We start from the raw sequence: 16,521 nt of genomic DNA on the forward strand, positions 1-16,521 counted from the left end.
TTATGCAACAAATTTTATTTAGCATAGTCAGTCCCAACATTCAGCACAAAAGGTTTACAGAGGATAGAAAGTGCATTAATAAAAGCCAGTCTTTACCCAAAGAAACAGAAAATATATTATTGATTCAAAATATTTTACACTTGAATGATAAACTGCAATAACTTATCTGGGCACCTACTGATAAGAGAAAGAAAGAAAAAAGAAAAGAATCCTTTAAGAAGAGGTCACTCTCCAGCTGCTATCAGAAGTCAGTAGAGGTCACTAAGACCGGCAGTCTTTCTTGCTTTTTGCATTAGTGCCCTCAGCTGGAACTGTTTTCGGGACAGAAGACGTACATGCTGGGAAGGGGGAAAAGTTTCAATAGTTTAGAATGGGTTTGACACAGACCTGTACATTAAATATCAGACAGCTCATAAGGTAGATGGGATGTACGAATCCTAAACACATTCTCTATTATCAACCTCTGTTTGGAACCACTACTTCACTACATGACCTTTTAAAAAAAACTCCACCACACTGATTTTACAGCAGGTAGCCTTCTTAGACCCCATAAGGTTTACAGGAAACGCACATTGCAGGACTTGGCTAAGGACTTTGAACTGGGCCTTTTTTTATTTTGCAGTGCTGGGGATTGAACCCAGTGACTTGTGCATGTTAGGTAAGCACTGTACCAGTGAACTACATTACCAGTCCTGACTATAGCTCATGGCACTCAAGATGCTAGGGAAACTTATATTACGATTCTAGTAAAAGTTACTAAATTGTCGCTGCTTGGCTAAGAAAGAGAAAGTTAGGGATATGCCACACAGGGCCAGTTTTAGACCAATGCCTAGCAAACAGAATACTTCTTTTGCTGTCCATAAATTATGCCACCCTAGTAGAAAGCAGTGTATAGAAAGGGAGACCTCTTTTGGTCTCCCTTTATAACTAGCCATTCATGTATTAGATTTGTATTAGATCTGAGGCACAGGGTTTGATCACCCATCTATAGTGAGACAAGCAAGATCAACAAGTGACCTCACCACCTCACATACACACTGACATAGCAGCAGTAGTTAGATCTAACATCCAAAGACTTGGCTATTATTCCTAAAGCTATAATCTCTGTGACCTAACAAAGAGCAGTAACCAAACTTGGCTTAGTAGGTTTTCCTGTCTATAAGATAGCATTAAGCCTGAGACAACTTTCATTCTAAAGAGCAAGTGGTGGAATGCTTGTCTAGAATGTGTGAGGCTCTGGGTTCAACTTGTGGTATCACACACACACACAGAAAAAGAAAAAAAAAAAAAGCAGCCAGCCCACTTCCTCAAAGGGCTATTTGATCTAGGAAAACTGTAGTCACTATCCTACTTTTCTATACTTATTCAAGCCAATCCTCATACATCTATCTCACTTGATGTTTTTTGGGAGGATAATCTTAATCCTCCTTAGACAGAAACCCTCTTGGTTTGAGATTCTCAAGGTCAGTGACTATACAACTCAACTTCCAGTATCCTAGAGAGCAGAATGAGAAAAACATACCTTCAGGAAGACATCCAGGTCTATTACTCCCCGCCTCAAAGCTTCTCCCAGATAAAAGATAGTGTCTTCAATAGCATTTTCCTCTGCATACAGATTTAGGATCTGTTTATATAGTGGGGCCGTGGGAATGATAACTTCATCAATGTCATTGTTTTCTGATTGATTTTCCATTTTCTCCAGAGCAGAACTTAGTTCTTCATCCTTCTTTTTCAAAAGTTCTATGTTTTTATCAACTTCAGCCTGAAAACAGAATAGTCCATGAATGATGACACTGTCCTAATTTGCATATAATTATCTCCTTGTCCACAACTTAACTTCTTAGAGCCTGGCTAAATAAAGCAGCATCTAAATAACCAGGATGAGATTGTTCTCAGTAACACACTGGTCAGAGATTCAAGAAAAGGTGTGACCTATGCTGAGTGATAACAGGATAACTATGGAAATACAAAATTGAGCACTGTCTTTGACAGTGACAAGCTTCTCATTTAATAGTAAAAACTGATACTGCAAAGTAGGCCAGGAGCTTTTACAGCACATAAAACTGAACTCCTGGAAGTAGCTGATTAATGTGACACTCACTTTCTACACTTACTACAATAATTTTCCAGGTGAATGTGTATAAATCACTTTCCCCAGAGTCTTCAGTAAGTATTCTTTTATCAAAAAAATGCATATTTATAGCCAAACATTGGTGGCACATGCCTGTAATACTAGCTACTCAGGAGGCTGAGATCTGAGGATTGTGTTTGAAGTCAGACTAGGCAACAAAGACCATGAAACTCTATATCAAAAAATCCAGAAACAGAACTGTGGCTCAAGTGGCAGAGCATTAGCTTTGAGCAAAAAACCTCAGGGATAGTGCCCAGGCCTTGAGTTCATGTCCAGGACTGGTACACACAAAAAAACCACACATTTGTCAGAATAAATTCTCCTTCCTGTACATCAATTTGACAATACAATAAAAATTAAAAAAAATTCTCCCTCATGGGTATGAAAAGTGGAGAGTGAAGTGGTCCTTAAAAACTATTCTTGATGGGGCTGGGGATATGGCCTAGTGGCAAGAGTGCATGCCCCGTATACATGAGGCCCTGGGTTCAATTCCCCAGCACCACATATATAGAAAATGGCCAGAAGTGGCGCTGTGACTCAAGTGGCAGAGTGCTAGTCTTGAGCAAAAAGAAGCCAGGGACAGTGCTCAGGCCCTGAGACCAAGTCCCAAGACTGGCAAAAAAAACCCAAAAAACTATTCTTGATGCTTTTATTTTATTATCACTACAGAGTCACAATCCTAATTCATATATTGACTCTTCATAGCATAGCAATCTGCTACAAATATCTGGCTTTATTTTATTATCACTACACAGAGTCACAATCCTAATTCATATATTGACTCTTGATAGCACAGCAATCTGCTACAAATGTCTGAAAAGCTAAGGCTATTTATATCAAGTTCCTAAGACAGCATCCAATTTCTCTGAATTATTAAATCAGAAAAGTTGACTGAATACAATTTTAAAAATGAAAAATATTTGGAAACAGAACTATTCCTTAAGTCTGCAATTCAGAGTTTGCAGATCTTTATCTTGGCTTAGAACTGTAAAATTCGTATCATCTACATAGTCTGATGATACCAAGTTTTGGTTCAAACATCATCTCCTAAGGCAAAGGTGCAAGAAAAATGCCCTAAGTATCATTTACCTCATAAAGACCAAACACTAAACATCCAATGGTATTCATTTTAAATAAAGCAATATTTAAAAAAAATCCAAACATTTATTCTTAAAGACAGGGTCCTGCTGGCCTCAAATTTAGGATCTTCCTGCCTCCTCCTCTGAAGTGTTGGGATTATTAATGATCTTGTGTGGCTTTAAAAAGCTAGATTCAAAGGTCTGAAGCACCTATAATTCTCTCAACTCTTGCAAGTCCTGAGCCTTGACCTCTGGGGCTTAGGGGCTGTCCCTGAGCTCGTCAGCGCAAGGCTAGCACTCTACCACTTGAGCCACAGTGCCACTTCCAGTTTTATGGAGTTTAACTGGAGATTCAAAGTCTCAGACTTTGCTGCCCAGGCTACCTTTGAACTGTGGTCCTCAGATCTCAGCCTCCTGAGTAGCTAGGATTATAATGGGTGTGAGTCACTAGCACCTGGCTCTCAACTCTTTAATACATATACTTAAGGCACATAAGGGACATTTTGACATGGTTACAATTAAATGTAAATATTGCATGACTTCAATGAATTGCTTACCACTTCTTGATCTAAACGGTTGACCATTTCTTCCAGTTTTTGGTGACCTTTTTTGAGATCTTCCTTTGTTCGCTTCAAGGCATTGAGCTCTGCCTGGGCACGGTCCATTTCCTCCTTCATTCGCCATCTCAGTTTGTCACTGACGGCTGAGATGAGAGAGGCTCGGATGGTGTCCTCGCTGATTGTGCCATCTCTGCTAGGACCTGCAGGGGATAAAGGCAAAAAATTTGTTTTTTTTTCGGCCAGTCCTGGGGGGCTTGGACTCAGGGTCTGAGCACTGTCCCTGGCTTCTTTTTGCTCAAGGCTAGCACTCTGCCGCTTGAGCCACAACGCCACTTCTGGCCATTTTCTATATACATGGTGCTGGAGAATTGAACCCAGGGCCTCATGTATAGGAGGCAAGCACTCTTGCCACTAGGCCATATCCCCAGCCCCCCAAGCCTTTGTATTCTTCTCATAAGAACTTTAAGGAAAGGGACAAAGTCCTAGGGTAGGGACAGTAGGGGGAAAATGGGGTGAATGAAAGAAGGGGTGACATTGACCAAGAAGCATTGTATTTATAACCTGACTTAAGAACTGTAATTTTTGTACAGCTACATAATAATAATAAATCAATACTTTCAAAAGTAGGAGGAAAGAAAAAACTATGTTAAATGGTATAATGTTTATCATAAAAGCTAATTCTCTTCAAGAGATTAATTCACCTTTATCTTCTTTCCTTATTTACAGAACAAGCAAGTAGTGATTTTCTTAGGCTTGTTCCTATAGATTGCAATTATTCCTTTATCTTAAACAAATGGGGCAATAAATTCATGCCAAACACAAACATTTGATTCAAGTCCAGTCCATTTTCAGGCTTAAGCTGAAGGTCACTGTGATGTTAGAGGTTAGTGAAAGGAAAAAAAAGGGCAGAGTTTTCTCAAAGTAACATAGTAACAAAGCTAGCCTGTTAAGACATTGACTAACAAGAGGGCTGAACAAGTGAGCAAAAGAGTGTGACTTCCCAAAAATTCAACACCACATAAACTGACATTTATTCTCAGATTCTTTATTATGCTCTTTTACATGTCCCTCCCTAATGTTATATATAATTTCCTTGCATATTTCAGACTAAATGAACTAATTTTTCAGATATTTTCTCTCCTTTCTTTTGTGTTACTACTGAGGTTTGAACTAAGGGTCTGGTACTGTCATTTTTTTCATTCAGGGGTCACAACCTGCCACTTGAGTCATACCTCCACTTCTCGCATTTTGCTGGTTAACTGAAGATAAGAATCTCTCAGCATGGGCTGGGACTATGGCCTAGTGGTACAGTGCTTGCCTCCTATATATGAAGCCCTGGGTTCGATTCCTCAGTACAACATATATAGAAGAAGCAGGAAGTGGCGCTGTGGGCTCAAGTGGTAAGAGTGTTAGCCTTGAGCAAAAAGAAACCAGGGACAGTGCTCAGGCCCTGAGTTCAAGCCCCAGGACTGGCAAAAAACAAAAGCAAAAACAAAAAACCTAAAAAAATAAATAAAAGAATCTTTCGGCTTTGTCTGCCCAGGCTGATTCTGAACCTGGATCCTCAGATCCCAGTCTCCTGAGTTGCTAGGATTACAAGTATAAACTATGCCTGCCTGGTAAAAACAAAAAACAAAAAAAGCATCCGTTCTTTAATAAAACCATGGATACTCTTTATAATTACCAATGTTCTTTAGTCATGGTTGGAAATCAGCAATGTATAAGTAGCATTTTAGCTTTCATAATATATTTGATTATATAATACCACAGGGAATTAGCAGCAGCTTACACCTGTAATCTCAGCTACTAAATGGAGATAAGATTGAACTTTGAGGTCAGCTTGGTCAAAACATTGGCAAGAGCTCTATATCAATAACAGCAAAAAAGTCTAATGGCACAGGCCTGAAACCCAGGCCAGGCCCAGGCTAAAAAGAAGTGTTTAACCTTAATTACCAGGAATGAATGGTTACAGACTAACATAAAGTACACTTCTACTCTTGAGCTGAAGTTTGTTGTTTTGACACTGAATTCTACTCCTGGAAAAACAACACTTTTTTGTCTGCAAAACTGCCTAAACTCTTCACCATTCAAGTCCCTAACCGGTACAAACCCTTCCCTGGTGCCTAGATACAGTCTACACAGAAAACACACTATCTGAAACACACTGTACATAGTGCCACACATGCTCAAGTGTTCCACCCATGCTCAGTGATCACAACTCTTGCCATTGCAGAAGCTGCTCTAGTGGTTGCCCTTTTTAGTGTTTGACTATGAAAGCTTTCCTCTTACAGAAACTGGTCCTTATTTCATTTAACACAGGAGGCTCTCAAGTTCTCAGGCACCACAGGTTTTCAAGGAAGTCTAGAGTTCTTTTTTCCTCCCTTCCACTATCTTATATCTACTACAGAAGAAACAACTTGGATTTTCTTTTTGTAGCAGGTGAAAAGGAATGTGGACAGGGTCTCTACAGGCCATGTCTTCCTGAGGAACGTCCAGTGGACCTGCTTTATACTCAGCAAGAGAAGTCCAGTAGCTCCCAGTGTAGCTAAAAACAGTATCTGTCCTAGAGGATTCACAAGAGGCAGTGAATACTTCCTATTGATTACAAATCCATTTAAGCAGTACTTTCCTGAATTTCTAGTTTTACAAACATGTTTCAGATTAATTTCATATTTCTGAAAAATGTATTAACTCTTTCAGAGAGCCTGCTCTTTGAAATTCAGAGTTGTAAAGACAGAGGTGGTCTACCACATTTTTTCCTGTAAAAATGGAATTGATATATTATTTAATTTGTTTATTTTTGGATCAGTTGTGGGGCTTGAATGTCCTGAACGCTGTCCCTGAGCTTATCTACTCAAGGCTAGTACTCTATTATTTTGATCCACAGCAGCTCTTTCAGTTTTATGGTGGTTAGTTGGAGACAAGAGTCTCATGGACTTTCCTGCCTGCGTTGGCTCTGAACCTCGGATCTCAACCTCCTGAGTAACTAGGATTACAGGCATGAGAATTTTACTTTTAACACTGTCGGTCGCTCTTGACCAAACTTTCCTGAGTGTTCTTGCCCATTTTTCAACCAGTGCCATCACCTCTAAGCTATTCCAGTTTCTTACTGTTTTCTTCAACACATAATCTCTTTTCCCACCCCTTGATTCACTCCCTCCCTACGTACAATGAAGCAACCTTCTTCAACTCTTGCCTTGTATTATCACTCATTCACTCTGACATTTCTTGCGTCTTTCTGCCACTCCTACTCTCAGTGAGCCTTGCCCCTTGGCTCTGCCTCTCTGCTCATTTATTAATGTTTGCCAAAGTGGCTTCATTCACAATGTGCCAGTTTACTTGGATTCTTAACTCAAAGGCTCATCTGCTATATTCTAACCAAAATCTTCAATCCCTTGGATTCCTTCGTAAAGCCCCAAAGTAGACTTTCCTATCTTTCCACATAGGCAATAATCTTCAGAACATCTTCAAAGAAGATTGAGATCATCAGTGGGAGTCTTCTAGTATTATGTTTTTTCCTTCTTCCTCTTTGCCTTGGAACAAGAACTCTTTCACTTATGTCCCTAACTCCTCAAGGTTCAAAAGAACTATCTTTCTTTAGCAGGACAACCCAGGTCTCTTTGAAGTACCAGATGCTTTTAAGATTCCATTTATCTTCTTCTTGATTCTTATTTATCAAAGCACAATGACTCTTTTTTTTTTTAACTCTGTTTTCTGGCTATGCTTCATCGTCAGTAAAAGGTTCATTTGTTAATTTCTCTTCCCAGTTTCAAACCATGGATATGAAGTTTATTCATTCTAGTTCTGACCTCCTGAGTTCAAGTCCAGTTCTTATGCATCTCCAGTCTAACCCACATACATTCTCAGGGGCAGTAATACTGTCTCCAGAAACTACCATAGAAGGGTTAAGTGGTACTTAAGGAGGTGAGGTACTTAGGAGGTGAACATTATTTTTATGTATAAAGTAGAACTATACATACAATCATACAGTGTAAAGTTGGGATATTAACATCTTGTTGTTAGCCAATTCAGGAAAGTATCTAAAAAGGCTAGGAGGATATCGTGAAAAAAGATTAATAAACTGCTAAAATCATTCTATCATTTTGTTTTCCAGCAAGATATTTTGCTACTATAAATTCATTTGTTGGTCTTGATTCCCTTATTCCAATCTCTTTCTTAAACTTAAAATCTAAATTTGCTATATTTAAATTATGCTAATCATAACCCGTGGAAAGTAACTATGTTGAAGGCCTTGCACAACCTTGCCTTGTTTATACTATCTGAAAGATTATCCTGTTCTTGTCCATAATCGCAGCAACAAACTCTTACGCCATTCTAAACCAACAAGAGAACGTTAATACTCTTGAATTCCATCTCTCTACTGTAAAATCACAAGTAAAACTAATTTCCACCAATAATCTTTCCTCCATTAATTATAACTTTTCTATTTTTTTTTTGGGGGGGGGGGGTCAGTCCTGGGCCTTGGACTCAGGGCCTGAGCACTGTCCCTGGCTTCTTTTTGCTCAAGGTAGCACTTTGCCATTTGAGCCATAGCGCCACTTCTGGCCGTTTTCTATATATGTGGTGCTGGGGAATCGAACCTAGGGCTTCATGTATACAAGGCAAGCACTCTTGCCACTAGGCCATATTCCCAGCCCCTAATTATAACTTTTCAAGCAGCAGTACAACTAGAATCTACTTTAACAATTCTTACTACATTTATTAGTTTAGAAACATTTCCTGGGGCTAGGCATGGTGGCTTATACCTATAATCCTAGCTTCCAGGAAGGTGAAGATAGAAGAATTACTAGCCCAGGGGGCTGGGAATCTGGCTTAGTGGTAGAGTGCTTGCCTTGCATGCATGAAGCCCTGGATTCAATTCCTCAGTACCACATATAGAAAAAAAAAAAAAAAAGCTGGAAGTGGCTCTGTGACTCAAGTGGTAAAGCGCTAGCCTTGAGCAAAAGAAGCTCTAGGACAGTGCCTAGGCCCTGAGTCCAAGCCCTAGGACTGGCAAAAACAAAGCTAGCCCAGGAAAAAAATTAGCAAGACATAATACTTTGGGGCTGGGAATATGGCCTAGTGGCAAGAGCACCTGCCTTATATACATGGAGCCCTGGGTTCGATTCCCCAGCACCACATATATAGAAAATGGCCAGAAGTGGCACTATGGTTCAAGTGGCAGAGTGCTAGCCTTGAGCAAAAAGAAGCCAGGGACAGTGCTCAGGTCCTGAGTCCAAGGCCCAGGGACTGGCAAAAAAAAAAAAAAAGACATAATACTTTGAGTTATATTAATACTTTTATTATAATATTTTGTATTATGTAGTTTAAATGCTAAACTTGTAAATAGCAAGATGCTGCTGAATTACTTCCTAAAACAAAATGAGTCAGGTGTAGGAGTCTAGCACAAAAGCCATCTCAGCACCTCAGATTGCTCTAAGTTCTCAGGATGTGTTTGTATGATCTTCCCTTCCCTTCTGTTGGAACATAGAATTACTGAAATTGTTTATAAACATAAAAATTCTAAATGACAAGGTAGGAATGAAAGATATAATCTGATGATCAGCAGAATGACCTTTTAACCTTCCTTTGAGGGGCTTTGAGTGGAAGGGGTGTTCATAAGTGAATGTATTTACCATTACTGATTTCAACAGAATCACTGTTAACATTATTTAAATAATTTCATCCACACACAATTCAGTGCTAAACCTGAACACAACATTCTTGTCCCTAAGACGATATTTACATGACCATCAGGGAATATTATGAAAATTCAGCAAAACTTGCTTGATTTGCCATTTTTCCAGGGAGGTGAAAATTGGTCAATGATTTGTTTCTTCAACCAAATTTAGAAGGTCCAAAAAAAATGCAAGCTATAAAGTACACATTAAATGTTTGTTTGGGTTTTTTTCTGGTTGGTCATGGAGCTTGAACTTGGGGCCTAGGGAGCTGTTCTTGAGAAATTTTGCTCATGGCTAGCTAGTGCTCTACCACTTTGAGCCACAGTGTCACTTCTGGTTTTCTAGTGGTTAAATGGAGATAAGAGTCTCACAGACTTTTCTGCCTAGGCTGGCTTTGAACCCCGATCCTAGATCTCAGTCTCCTGAGTAGCTAGGATTACAGGTGTGAGCCACTGGTGCCCGGCTTATTAAGTCTTTTCTGTAGCAACCTTCCCTTTGTTCCCATGTTCTATATGAATTTTATCTTACAATTAGTTCAAATCTATTTTAAGCTTAAGTAAGGATACTTCATCACTTGAAAAACCTGAATGTATTAGTTACTTCTGAGGATTTCTACATTTGTGCTTGATTCTAAGCCACTTTCTATAACTATCTTCACTTCTGATATACAAACTGAAGTTTCCAACCTATTCTCCATTGAGGGGGAACCCCCAAATGCAGAAATGGTGACCTTGTCTCAAAAACAAACAAACAACAACAACAAAAAAAACCAACCCAATGAAAGTATCATTCATGACTATGTAAAGAATACGTCATCTGATGTCAACTACTTCAAATAATGTGGGAAACATTTCTTCACTTACTAAACATACATATTAAAATATATAAAAAAATTTCATGAGAACCTTTCACAGACTTATTAATCTGACTTAGAGAATTAACTATTCAGTCATGTGAGCAGGAGTTAGATCAAATCGTAATCTCTGTTTCTTACATAGTAGTAATTTATGAAATCCTTAAAGGGATAATTTCTACAAGAGTTTAGTTCAGAATTTTAGACCTTCCCAAAATACGACAAAAGAGACTAATGACGATGATATCTCATTAATCCTCACTTTGAGAAGGATGCATTAGGAATAGGAATTTAAACTTATGTTTAAAAGAACTCATTTTATGTGGGGTGCTGGTGGCTCATGCCTGTAATCGCTAGTAGCTACTTAGGAGGCTGAAGATCGTGGTTCAAAGCTAGCCCAGGCAGGAAAGTCCCTGAGACTCTTATGTTTCATTAACTGCCAGAAAACTGGACATGGCACTGTGGCTTAAAGTAGTAAAGCGCTAGTCTTGAGTGAAAAAGCCCAGGGACAGTACCCACCCAGAGGCCCTGAGCTCAAGCCCCACCACTGACCAAATAAAAACAAAAAAGTCATTACAATCTACATGAAATTTTATTATTGTTCTTACAACATGTGAAAAATCCTCCTCTAAGCAATTCGGTACCCAAATGATCAAATGATACAACAATCAAATGATACAATAGTAAAAGTAAGGGGCTGGGGATATGGCCTAGTGGCAACAGTGCTTGCCTCCTATACATGAAGCCCTGGGTTCAATTCCCCAGCACCACATATACAGGAAACGGCCAGAAGTGGCGCTGTGGCTCAAGTGACAGAGTGCTAGCCTTGAGCAAAAGAAGCCAGGGACAGTGTTCAGGCCCTGAGTCCAAGCCCCAGGACTGGCAAAAAAAATAAAATAAAATAAATAAAAGTAATCCATTTATCTGTGTGGAAGATAACCAAGTCTAGGTTTTCCAAAGACAAATATGCCAATAAACTAAATGTATCAACTTATACTGATGCTAAATCCTTACTAAAACATATTTCATGCTAGAATTTTCAGTTTATTTTTCGTGTTCTGGTCCTGGGGCTTGAACTCAGGGCCTAGGTGCTGTCCTTCAGTTTTTGTGCTCAAGGCTGGCACTCTACAAGTTGAGCCACAGCTCCACTTTAGGCTTTTTGTGATTAATTGGAGACAGGAATCTCATATAGTTTTCTTCTGCCCTAGCTGGCTTTAAACTGGAATCCTCAAATCTATCCTCCTGAGTAGCTAGGATTACGGGCATGAACCACCGGCACACGGCTTCATAGTTTCTTTTATAAAATACATTAATGGAAGTCTTCACAGAAGTAGAAAAGATAATTGTAAAATTCATCTGGAAATACAGAAGATGTCCACAGCCAAAATAATCCTCAGTGGGGCAATAAAACTCTGCTAGCTCAAGGTACCACAGGCCTGGTTTCAAATTATATTATAGAGCCATATCAGCAAAACAACATGGTGTTTTCATACAAACACACATAAACCAGTGAACTGAGTAGAGGACCTAGAATTAAATCCAAGTATCTAAAGCCACCTGAATCTTGACAAAAGTGCCAAAAAAACACACTTCAGTGTATGAATCATTCTTTAAGTTTTAGGACACTGACCATTAACGACTTTTCCTGAAGAATAAAGAATATCCTAACCTTTTGTATGGAACAGTCAAATTTACTTTTCACAATGGGAGATTTGGACTTTTCTGAAATGTGGAAGTAGGTGTGGTTCAGAAGCACTTACCAACAGTGGTCACAGGAGGCTGGGAAGGGTATTGAGAGCTTGTTGTGGCAGGGTATGGGCCACCAGGTGGGTAAGGACAGCCTGGGTAACCACTAAAGAACAAAAACATTCAATGTTAAGATGATATAACATGAAAACACTGTTTAAAATTTTATTAATTACTTTATTGTTATTATAGAGGTGATGCAAACATCTTAGAGAACTCTCAGTCTCTTTGTTGGTTGTTCTTTATGTTCAGAATTAGTGTATTTTTTGAGTGAGGGGAAAAAGTGCTATTTCTATCTTTGTAGTTTGTTAGGCAATTTGTCCAATGAAGCAAAAACGTTTCCTTTTTTTTTCCAGTTGTAGATCTTCAATTCAGGGCCCAGGCACTGTATCTGAGCTCTTTTTTTGCACAAGGCTAGTGTTCTACCACTTTGAGCCACAGCTCCACTTTCTGGTTTTTGAGTCGTTAATTGGAGATGAGTCTCAACAGGACTTTTCTGCCTGGACTGGCTTCAAACTGAGACCCCCAGATCTCAGCCTCCTAAGTAGCTAGGATTACAGGCTCTTTATGACTTAAATTAACCCTCCCCCCAAACATTCCTTTCTCTTTACCCCTTCAAAAATTTACTTTTCATTACATTTAAGGCATTGAGATACAAATCCAACTCTTTTTCAAGATGCTAATAATCATACTAGGACAAGACCACTGTAAACAATACTGATAAAAGAAGAAAGGAAATAAAATGCCCAATAAAAAAGTTCAGCAGATGAGTCAGGCACTCTTATCTCAAAATATATGACACTTTAGTGTCCAATTAACCAACAAAGCTCCAAGTGAAGTTGTGGCTTGAGTGAGAGAGTGCTAGAGTCCTGAGCATGTTAAAAAAAAAAAAAGTATAGTAGATAGGATAGAAGAAAAGCAGTCCTGTTAACTTTTTTTTTTTTTTTGCCAGTTCTGGGCCTTGGACTAGGGGCCTGAGCACTGTCCCTGGCTTTTTACTCAAGGCTAGCACTCTGCCACTTGAGCCACAGCACCACTTCTGGCCATTTTCTATATATGTGGTGCTGGGGAATCGAACCCAGGGCTTCATGTATACGAGGCAAGCACTCTTGGCACTAGGCCATATTCCCAGCCCAGAAAAGCAGTACTAAATAGAAGGGTTTAGGTTGAGTAAGGTATGGGGAGATCTCTTTTTTTTTTTTTATTTACTGTCAAAGTGATGTAGAGGTGGGGAGATCTTAAATGCCTACAAAAGCTAAACACTTATTCTCTTCAATTTTCCTATATTCTATATAATCCTATACAATCCTATATTCTATAACAGTGTTGTAATAATCTGTTTGTTTGTGGAGCTTGAACTCAGGCTTGGCTGCTGTCCCTGAGCTCTTTTGTTCAAGGGTAGCAATGAGATACTGGGCATTGAACTTAGGGCCTCAAACTTGCTGAGCAGGTAGTCTACCATTTAAGCTACATCTGCACCTCCTAAACTTATTTTAATGCCCTCATTAGTGATCATTATTTTGATTCCAAATCAAACACAAAATTGATAATATAATTACTAAAAAGAGAAATCTTCTTTACCTGGGATTAGGAGGGTATCCGGAGGGGTAAGCAGAGATTCCACTTGGCATGCTTGGCATGTAGGAGGCTAAAAACAATTTTTAAGATTTTAAAATAATATATACAGGCAATGATGAAGGCTACTGAATAAAATATGTATCATGTTAAACCACAGCAAATTTTCACAGCAAAATTTGAGGGTGAGGTCGAAATCTTACTCTCAAAACAAGCACCTGGCCAATATTAGTTTTTTATTTCATGGAATAAATATTTTGAAATCACAACTCTCAAATAATTAAATATAAGTTAAAATACTCATGATAATCCCAAAAACAAATAACTAGCAAACAGGCTAAACTGCTTATCTTTACAAGCTATCAAGAAGTCTATAAATTGAGACAAAAAGGTAATTTTGGCCTCATTTGGTTTAAGATCAGCTTCTTAGGAAGTGATCTCTTCACTAAAGAATTTTGTGTGTATGTGCTGGTTCTGGGCTTGAACTCAGGACTTGGGTGCTGTCTCTGAGCTGTTTTCCTCAAGGCTAGCACTCTACCATGAGTCACAGCTTTCCTGATGGTTAATCGGGAGATAAGAATCTCATAGTTTCCAACCTTGGCTAGCTTTGAACCATGATCCTCAGATTTCAGCCTCCTGAGTAGCTAGGATTATAGGCATGAGCCACCAGTGCCTAGCCTTAAGAAATCTTTTGATACTTCTTTTAAGAGTATGTTGACCAGTTAGCACAGCTGTTTTTGTTGGCTTGAGAACTATAAAAGAATTCAAATTATCATGAGAAGTAAAACACAATTTACATCCATACTTATCTAGACTGATTATAAATAAAACAAAATCTTGGAAAGCTATAGAAAGAAAGGTAAATCTGACAATCAAATAATTTATACATTTTTTTCAAGAGAATATTAGTGGCCTAGAACTAAGGTCATCAGTGATGTGAAGAGGCTAATTAACACAGAAGAAGAAAAGGGAATTGGCCTTAACTAAAATTGATTTGTTCTCAAAATTGATTTTTCCTAAGAAAAACTTTTCTCATCGAATACAATACTAAATTAGCCCTTGAGGCAATAAATAAATATTCTAGTGCCCCCCTCCCCTTTTTTTAAGTATACAAGCTGCCGAAGTGAGCACTCTAGTGCCTTCTATGTGACAGAAATGAGAAATATTATGCAGTGAGGGAGAGAAAAGAGAATAATAAACTCCTGCCAAGTGCTGATGGCTCATACCTGTAATTCTAACTACTCAGGAGGCTGATAACTGAGGCTCACAGTTCAAAGCCAGATTTAACCACCAGAAAACCAGAAGTGGTGCCGTGGCTTACAAGGTAGAGTGCTAGCCTTGAGCAGAAAGGAGCCTAGGGACAGCGCCCAGGCCCAAGTTCAAGACCCATGACCAACCAAAAAACAATAAATAAACAAAATAAACTCCTGGCCTCAAGTTGCTTGGATTCAGTTGAAGTGACAAAAACACAAAGAATGATCATATTATGTTCTACAGCTATGTTAAGTGTGATGACAGGAGAAGTGCTGTATTTGGGACCATCCAGGGAAAGGCTCTTATGTAAACTTATGAGGTAGGGCAAATAAAAGTGTTCGAGTACTAGGAGTGATGTAGGAAGTTTGAGGTGAGAAACACGAGGATTTCAAAGAACCAACTTTTAGGGCACTTTTTAGAACACTTTTGAGAAGAATGCTGGGTTCCTCCCTAGAAGGGTCTTATAATTCTTTTCCAGAGTTGCAGACTATACATACATCTCTAAGTATCAGTGTTCACAATCTTGTTAGGATGACTCTATGTAGATTTTTTTAAGTCAAACTAGAGAAAGGATGATGTTAAATATTTCAGAAAAAAATTAAAAAAGCTTTTGAAAATGTCACAACTGTTAGATTCCATTAGTTTTTATCTTTTCTGTCATAAAGCATAGCTGACCATTTTGTGTGTGTGTGTGTGTGTGTGTGTGTGTGTGTGTGTGTGTGTGTGCAGGTGTGCATGCATCAGCACTGGGGCTTGAACTCAGGACCTTGGACTTTTGCTTGACTGTTTTGCTCAAGGCTGGGGCTCTACCACTTGAACCACACCTCCACTTCCACAAATACTTTTTTTGAAAGATAACGACACTAGTGTTAACAACAGACATAGCCAACCACTCACTCTTATAAGACAAACTACCATATCATAGTGGTTAGCAATTTTATCATAATTACAAGCAATTTTCTTTTTCTAAAGTTCTAAAAAGCTAATAATTTTACCAAAGCCTTCTAGATTCCACTTCTAGAAACAAGTATCATTTAAATCCCATACAGCAAGAAGTAGATACCAGGTTAATTTTAGAGCCATAATAAAATGGGATACCAATATACACAATATAGGGGTAACTGTGAAGATTATGATTTACCCTCACTACCATTTAACAAATGCATGATCATTACTGTTGTCAAAAAATGAAGTTTGACTATACTACAATGCTAATATCTCCCCCTTCCTCATGGTCTGACTATGTTGCTCAGGCTGGCTTTGAACTTCTTTGATCTTCCTGCCTCAGCATACTGAGCAGCAGAGACTACAAGCACACACACCATGCTTGGCTATAACCTGTTGGATTTTTCAATTTAAAAATTTTTTACTTTGTGCTAGTCATGGGGCTTGAACTCAGTACCTACGTGCTGTGCTGTCTTTGATTATTTTTTTTTTTTTGCTTAAGAGTAGTACTCTAGGGCTGGGGATTTGGCCTAGTGGCAAGAGTGCTTGCCTCCTCATGAAGCCCTGGATTCAATTCCCCAGGACCACATATACAGAAAATGGCGAGAAGTGGCGCTGTGGCCCAAGTGGCAGAGTGCTAGCCTTGAACAAAAAGAAGCCAGGGACAACAATGCTCAGGCCCTGAGTCCACGCCCCA

At 38.9% G+C, this 16,521-nt stretch overlaps 1 protein-coding gene across 1 annotated transcript in view; it reads right to left on the reverse strand.

Moving 5' to 3' along the window:
- Tsg101 (tumor susceptibility 101) overlaps positions 1-16,521 on the reverse strand; it is a 31,871-nt gene continuing 15,350 nt past the window's right edge. Inside the window, exons 6-10 of the mRNA XM_048361510.1 lie at positions 13,632-13,698; positions 12,065-12,156; positions 3,768-3,970; positions 1,523-1,762; positions 1-338 (exon numbers count right to left, since the gene is read on the reverse strand). Of these exons, the coding sequence (XP_048217467.1) occupies positions 249-338; positions 1,523-1,762; positions 3,768-3,970; positions 12,065-12,156; positions 13,632-13,698 (692 nt within the window). The 3' untranslated portion in view covers positions 1-248. The remainder of the gene's footprint in view (positions 339-1,522; positions 1,763-3,767; positions 3,971-12,064; positions 12,157-13,631; positions 13,699-16,521) is intronic.

This window comes from Perognathus longimembris, chromosome 13, assembly GCF_023159225.1.
Source record: "Perognathus longimembris pacificus isolate PPM17 chromosome 13, ASM2315922v1, whole genome shotgun sequence".
NCBI classification, from domain to species: domain Eukaryota; kingdom Metazoa; phylum Chordata; class Mammalia; order Rodentia; family Heteromyidae; genus Perognathus; species Perognathus longimembris.